The following is an 8,519-nucleotide window of genomic DNA, read 5'->3' on the forward strand; positions in this document are numbered from 1 at the left end:
ATTTCGAGAAAACCCTTTTTTATTTACACTTATAGCAATATTCTTATGATAAACTGAATTTTCACAATGTACTATATGTGAACATAAAATTGGGTGTAAAAGAAATCTACCTGTCTTCATTTTTTTCTACACATTCTTTTAAAAATTATCATTGTGAACCTAACCCCGTTTGCAAGCAAACTGAAATGAATCCAATCTCTTTTGATTACAAAAGTGATTTTTCTTTGCCACTTTTATTCACGTTTTCATGTGAATTTCAAATTTTCTTCGTTTTCATCGGAGCAACAAAAAAAATTGAGGTTTTGAGACAGAAAACAATAGAATTTATGAACAATGGACCTAACCCCTTTTGACAAATGAGCTCTTCAGAAGAGTTTTTTTTTGCAAAAGGGGCTAGGTCCACTCCAAGAAATTTTTTTTTTAATTCTCCCATATTGGACTATTCTTATGCGAAACTAAATTTTCATGATACCCTATAACATGAGGACATAAGATTTGGTTTAAAAGAAATCTACTTGTCTTCATATTTTTTTTAAATATTCTTTTCCAAAAAAAATTCTGTGTGGACCTAACCACTTTTGCAACTAAACTGAAATGGACCTAACCCCTTTTGAAAAAAAAGGATTTTTCTTTGCCATTTTAGTTCATTTTTAATGGGAATTTCATGTTTTCTTTGGTATCATCTTATAGAGCTACTAAAAATCTATACATTGAGACAAAAAAAAATCAAATTGGATGGAAAATGTGAACTCTTCATATATTGCCATGCCGAGTATTTCTCACTAATAAAAAAATAAAGGTTGCGAAGAATCTTGAAATGTGCTGATCTTGTGTGTATGTGAATCTGGTTACGTGAAATACATATCGGGGAATAATTTGACATTAATTTTGTGATTTCTTATATATATTTTAGGTAATGTGTTCATCATTAACTTGGCTCTTGCTGATCTCGGGGTGTCTATCGTGGTCAATCTTGCCTCGGTGGTCGGGAGCATCACCAACGAATCCGGTTTCTTCTTTGAACATGATTGGCTGTGCGAAATAATCGCCATCATATGCATCGTTACGTAAGTCATCTCGTGTTTTTACTACTTCATCCCAATCCTTTACTTCTTCATCATCTTCAGCCTCAGGCCCATTGTCATCATCTTCTTCTGCCGTTTCATGTTCTTCAGATATTTTTCAGTTCAAATAAATATTTAATTTCTTCCATCCAGTTAAGGTCGTTCTTCTTCTCTCCTTCTTCTTACTCTTTTTTTTTCTTCTTCTTCTCGTAATTGTTCTTTTTTTCTTTTTCTTATTATTCTACCTCTTCCATTTATTCTTTAAGAATAAATCACTTCAAAGTTGAAATCAACATTTGTGTCCTTCCATTGACCATCAAGTAGTTCTATTTTTTAAAAACAAAATATGTTGAAAATAAACTAACATATCTATCGCATAAAAATGAAAACATATTAAGACATTACGACTTTTAACGAATTCGCCATTGTGTAAAAATATTAGGGAGACTTCGACTTATTTGCTATATCAGGTATTTGTAAAATTTTTATCTAAAAAAATGAAACCTTGTTCAGTTAACCTAAATTTGACCTCTGTGTCCTCGTTAAAAAACACACACCTGCATTTCTACATTGGCATTTAGCTTGGTTTTGGAAGTGAGTGAGATATTCCAATATTAACATGGTATTTAGGTATTGGAACTGTCGATGTTGTTCACCAAAAGAATATTTACGCCTAGTTTGTATTGTGACTCCACATCTTGGCATAATCACGATAGAATCATAAGTATGCTCGATGAAAGCGAAATAGCGAACAAAAGTGCATATATACCGGAAATCGGACCGACGTATTTTCGTTTCATCGTTTTGAAGGAATAAATAAGTCGCCATGAGAAGAGATTTTTGCCAGGGGGAAATGCTTTCACTTTCTCCATGGATACCAATGACTTTGAACCAGAACTGTATGACCATTTAGATACTCATTACTGACGTCAGATTCTTCTTTCCCTTTTGTATCTCTCTCCCATCGTTTTTCTTTTCCTCCCTCTTATTGATCAAAATGAGGCTTACATTCCACCTTCTCTATATTATGTAAATCATGAATTTTGAATTATGCGGGTCCTCACCCTTTAAACCTCCTCTCGCTCAATCTCAATCAATATCGCGTCACAAAGAAGAACCAAATAAATGTAAAGTTGCAGAATTACACTCTTTCACCATCGACCATGTATTCATTTACCTGTAACCCCTACTCACTATCTCCCGCTTTCTTACTCCAGACTCAAGTTTCTAAAGCATTCTCTACCTGTTTTTAACCCACATCCTCCTTGTATATATGGGTGTATATAACTATATAATGTGAAGAGCAGGGACCTTTACATAGTGTGGTGCTTTTATGTCTATGTAATTGAATGGGTGCTATTACAGCAGGAAAGCATGGAGACGAAGCCTGACCTTTCATTCATCTAAGCTTTCGGCCATTATGTCTTCTTATAAATTCTTCATGGGGATATTACCATATACATTTAAATAAATAATAAGTATACATTACTGATACTTGAATAAGGCTGAAAAAAAAATATTGAAGTCAATAACGTTTCGGCAGGAGCCTTTTGAGACCTATAAACAGACGTATATAACCTGATATTATGTTTCGACAGACTCTATGAAAGATGTACGTATAACTCTATCAGCCAACATGAAAAAAAATATATTATCAGTATACCGCTTATATAAACATACTAAAACTCCCCTTTTAGTGGGTCCACTTTTTGTAATCGAGTAAATACTTACCTTTACAATTTACTCTCTCTGTTATTCCACATCTATTATTTAATAGACGTTTGTGTTCCCTTTTGATAATCCCTAGGGCGCCACCACATATCCCCCGCCCCCTTCCATTTTAAAAAATCTAGTCCCAAAAGCACCCCCCCCCTTCCCTGTAACAAACTCTCTTCTCCATCTTTCTTGATATCGCCGAATTGTTATTATTTCACTTTTGGAATCTCGCTTATATAACCTTGAACCTATCAACCCCTCTCTCTCTCCCGAAGCAAAACTCACTTTCTCTTTATGGACGTTTACCTCAGATGTTCGTGTTCACTGTGGAGCATAGCAACAATTGCCTTCAACCGTTACGTGTGGATTTGTCACTGGAAGAATTACCATCGTGTCTTCAACCGCCGGACCGTTCCCTTTGTCCTCCTCACGGTGTGGTCTGTCGCCTTCCTAATCGATCTCCCAAACATACTTGGATGGGGCGTCCATGAATTCGACTGGAAGGTGAGACACAAAGTACTGTACCCTCCCACTCGAACCACGGTCAGCTGAGTCGGTAAAAATGACCGCCGTGAGGGTTACTGACCAAAATATTGATAAGGTTTTTTTTTAATTCAAATTTCTGTGTTTTATTTAGAAATAAATACGATGCAGCCGTCACGATAATATTTTACCTTGAAATATACACATCTTAGAAACTATACATATCTTAAAAATCAAAAATTTTAACCATGACTGGCGTTGCGTTCCATTTCATCATATCAATGGTGAACTGGCCACATAATAAAACGGCATAAAAGGCTTTTTTTCTAGTTTCGTTTTCATTTCGTTGGTCTTTTCTCCTTTTAGGTGATGTCTTGCACTGGAGGAATGGCTTTCGTTCATTCTTACGCCGTCTTCTTCGCATCCACGACGTTTGTTCTACCACTTTGCGTCATCACCTACAGTTACATAGGTATCTTCCGGTTCTCCCGGAAAGCTAGCACGACTGTCCGCCGTATGCAAGAACGCTCCCTCACAGCAACAGGAGTATCCACAGTCGACCACAACCACTTGACCGCGCGGTATGCACTTCATACGACTTCCGGCAACGACGTACGCAACCGAAATAACCGCGGTGCGCAGGGAGGAGCTAGCGCGAGCGATCTCCGTCTTGCTCGATCTATATTCATCATCGTCATAATGTACCTGGTCATGTGGCTACCATTCTCGATGACCATCCTTTTCGACACTCAAGTGGTGGCTAACCGTAACATCTATATCTTCACATTCACGTTGGCGCACATGAACAGCAGCGTCAACTGCGTCATCTATGGTGCCACCAACCAGAATTTTCGTCGCGGTTATGCCAAATTCATCCGAATGGTTTTGTGTAGAGCTAAGCGATTCGATCCTCTCACGTCGACCTCGATGAATTTGACGGCAAAAAGAGATGCTCGTGTGTTTCCCCTCTCAGAGGACAAGGAAGATTCACACCAAGAGTCAAAGGTAACGGCTACGTCATAAACAGGGTGGTTTATCCGAAGTTTCATGAATGTATGGTATGTAAATACCTCACGCGAGGTTTCGCTTCATGCCCTCTCAAATTAATTGGCTCTTATACAGCGGGCAGTAGTCTCAGCAGCTCACTGAATCGGACCATTTATACTTCTGAATTTTTTTACCGATTAGAGGGTTTCATAAAACAAATGACATACTGGGTTATTCCCGACTTTTCGCTGTGCAACACAGACGGACTTTACAACGGTATATTGATTTTGGAAGAGACTTTTGGGTCCATTGTTCATAAAACACTGTCCTGCAATGCAAGTTGTGTGACATAATTGTTTTTTTTTGTTTCGCATCTGCAACGGAGACATTCAATCCGCGTTTCGTGTCCAAATTCTGGTTGCTACTATGGTAACGGCGATATATCCGATTGAGGACGACTTTCCAGAGCCACATTTGGTTCCTCCCAGAGCTCGAAAGGCCGCCCCGGGGCCCACTTCCATTGACGAGTGGATAACAGGCGCGACCACGCGTAAAAAGGGAAAGAGTGGGCACGTACGTTAAGTATAGGCCAATGTTATGTTAAACGATGTTTAAAATACTGAAAAAATGATATATTTGCAATACATGTTAAGGGTAGGGTTTCACAAGCTAAATACTTGTTAACTCTTAATGTGTCATTCACTGTAATCAGCGAGTGCCACTTTTTTTTAAAGAGTCTATATTTAAATGTTTTATTTATAAAAAAAGAGAATCACTCATGAGACAATTATGTTAAACCTCTTGACCATAAGCTGACCTGAACAATGGGATCACTCTTGTGTGCAATGCACAGATTGTGTTCATGGCACGTTAAGGGATAGGGGATGCATTTTCATAATCTGGAAAAGACTTGATTCCCTTGTTTAGGGTGCTTTTCGAAATCCCACGGTCACGCCTGGTATCGACTCGTCAATGGAAGTGGTCCCCCCAAGAATTTGAATCTAAGCCCCCATTTCGGGGGGGGGGGTGGAAGTAAAACATAATGCCCTTTACACTGTGTGCTAGATGGCTTATCGTTTGTGTAGTAGAAGTAAGCGAAAGAAAAAACACACACACAAATTTGGATAGTTTTCAGACGGATATATGCCTATTGCATATGCTGTGTACATATCAACGCATGCGAAAAGGTATAGCTGGAGAGGCACTAGCGGGCTCTGGCTCGTCAGGGGGGGGGCAGACTGCCCCCCCCCCTGACGAGCCAGAGCCCATGCAAAGGACGGTTTTGCCCCCCCCCCTGTGGAAAATCGTAGGTACGCCACTGTGGAGAGGTGATCTGACCCATGGAATCAATTGCCAGTGATCCACCAATAATCCACATTAAATGTAACTCCGATTCGATGGACTGTATAATGTATTATATCTAAGCCTGAATTCAGTAAGTTTTTCCTCACTCAATATGTACTCGATTTGTTTGAAAAACCACTTTCTTATCCATGTCATAATCTACGTTTCGCATGTCTCCAGCCAGCTAACATAGTCATGATAGTACAGCCCCGCATATGTTGTGATGACCAGTCGTACATGTATGAAAGCGGGATTTTAACATTATGGAATGGCATGCGTGGTGTCGCAGAAAGAATTTTGCACAAGGAATGCAGATCTATAGGGCCTGTAACACAAAGCTTAGCAATGATTGTAGGACAGTTTTCTATACGTTCGATTCTATTGACAATAATGTACAATCAATCTAATAAAAATCGAGTCTATAATTAATCGTTAACTTTTGTGTTACCGGACCCTAATGTCGCGTCCTAGAGGTTTGCGAAAACTCGCCAATACCTATATTACTGACGTAATTATCACCTTATCAACAAAGTACATCTTGACTGACGTCACCGGGCCTCGTCTTACAAAGGAGGTTGATTGATCCAATCAGTCTATGCTATGGAAAGCCAACAATACCAAAATGTAGTATTATGAACTTTAATATCATGTCCTCTAAATATAAGTATTGTCGTTGTATTCATTGGTTATCGGCGTGGTCGTTGTTCACTTCAAGACAACGGATTGAGGCACCGATGGCCTTCCATAGCTGAGATTAATGACCCAATCAAAAGATACAGTATAGTAGCATGTGCAGATATAGGTGATTTATACCATAATTGGAACCGATATGAAAATTTTAGTGGATACTTTCGGGAAAATGGGAGATGAAATAAAAACACAATGACGGGGAAAGAATGCAAACATGGTCAGATAATCCTTATACTGATTTAACCATTCACGTAGTGCGAGTTTAAAATGTGTTTGCATTGTTTGGCTACGACCATGAGGTTCTGCAACTCTCTTGACTGTTACCATACTCCCAGACAATCTGCGGACATTCTAAGGAATGTACTGAGAAACCAGAATTTTCGGCCGCTGGTGCGAACAGGAGGCCAAATTGACATTATTTGCTTCCCCAAACCTTTCTCGCCAGGGAACATCAAGGTATCTAATGTTTGTCTACATACTTTCCCGTCATTACATTTTATTCATCGCCTTTTTCTAAATATATGTTTCATATTCAAAATTTAATGTATTATGGCGAAGACACCATTTCGAAGTTTAATTCGAGACAAAATCATGGATGATTGATAAAGGTCGGACCTGGATTGATAAGTGTAAAACATATTTGTCGATCGGTATTCATGGTTGTGGGATGACTGACACAAATATTATTTTGAGCGAAAAGCCTGCTGGAATATCTTAAAGCTGTTTTTTTTTTTAATTCAGAGGGAGGGTTAAATTTTAGTACATGTTTGCTTTATTTTTACAAGAAGACTAGATAATTCGCAATGCTTAGATCAATAATGAATATTTATATAGTGACCTGCAAATGGGCCATAAATGACTCTTGCCGGTTTTTATGGTTCCCTACCCCATACACCCTCTTCTAAATATCAAATCTCATAGCTTATGTATCATCTCTAACTATTCTATATTTTAAACCTAGGCCTATATAAAGTACATCATCAAAAAGAAAGTGATATTCAAAAGGATGTTGAAATAAATGAGGCACATCTCATGGGCTTGGTTGTTGAGAGCATTTGTTTAAAGGTCAAGTTCACCCCCTAAAAATGTTGATTTGAATCAATAGAGAAAATTCAAACAAGCATAACACTGAAAACCTCTTCATAATCGGAGACAGTTATGACATTTTAAAGTTTTGCATATTTTTCACAAAACAGTTATGTGCACAACTCAGTAATATGCAAATTAAAGAGTGAGTGTTTTTTCATTGTTTGAATAACACATAATTCTAATTTAAACAGATTAGAAATTAAGGATCAACTTGACTGAACCATAAATTGATAAAACAGTGGTAATAGCACATGTTCAGGCAGAAATCAAACTTTGTTTCACAGGGCAGTGGGGAGAAAATTAGAATATTTCATACTTCATAAAATAAAATACAAAAGAAATAGTAAGTGGGTGACGTCATCATATAACTCTTTTGTGAAAATAAGCGAAATTTGAAAATGTCACAACTTTCTTATTTTATATCCGATTTTGATGAAAGTCACATGTTGCATTGATTATGAAAGTTCCAAAAAGTAGAATGATTTTAGTAGAGTGGACTTATCATAATGCCAGTACCCGGTGCCGGTAATACTAAAAACAATATTTAGCTTTACTGCAAGTCATGTGGACATTGTAAAATTCATCTTAACTTAAAGGGAAAGTTAACACTGCCAAAAAAGTTTGTTGTAAGAATCGCAGAAAAAAATATTGGTGAAGGTTTGAAGAAAATCCATTAAAGGTTAAGAAAATTATTAAAAATTTAAAGTTTTGGATTTATGACTTCATAAATGAGCAGCTGCTCTGAATGTTATGTAATATAAAATGCAAAGATATAATTTTTTGTACTGGTTCATGGTGACTAATTTTTGTTTTCTATTTAGGAACGAGTTGGAAATGATTTGTCTATTGATATTTTGAAAGTATAGTAATTTCTTTTATTTTGAGTAAACAACATTTCATTGATTTTTTTACTGTATGATGTGTAGGAAAACTGCTCGCATATGACTCTCACCTCACATCAATTACAATTCTACCAAATTTTTTTCTGCTATAGATTTTTCTCACACACTCGGCAATATTTTTTATTATTTTTTCTACTTTTTTTTTACAATATTTTTTCAGGGTGAACTACCCCTTTAATCAGAGCCAATGGAAAGATTCATATAATGTCATTTGCAAATGAATTTGCTTTTATTCATACAGAGG

General features: G+C 37.2%; 1 protein-coding gene across 1 annotated transcript; it reads left to right on the top strand.

The window, feature by feature from the left end:
• The first annotated feature begins 850 nt into the window (after nt 1-850).
• Nucleotides 851-4,474, top strand: LOC121423087 (melatonin receptor type 1C-like). Its single transcript, XM_041618372.1, has 3 exons — nt 851-1,067; nt 3,092-3,284; nt 3,630-4,474. Exon 3 carries the CDS (start codon nt 3,633-3,635, stop codon nt 4,284-4,286), a length of 654 nt encoding a protein of 217 aa, XP_041474306.1. The 5' UTR covers nt 851-1,067; nt 3,092-3,284; nt 3,630-3,632; the 3' UTR covers nt 4,287-4,474.
• Nucleotides 4,475-8,519: the final 4,045 nt, after the last annotated feature.

This window comes from Lytechinus variegatus, chromosome 10 (assembly GCF_018143015.1).
Source record: "Lytechinus variegatus isolate NC3 chromosome 10, Lvar_3.0, whole genome shotgun sequence".
NCBI lineage: Eukaryota > Metazoa > Echinodermata > Echinoidea > Temnopleuroida > Toxopneustidae > Lytechinus > Lytechinus variegatus.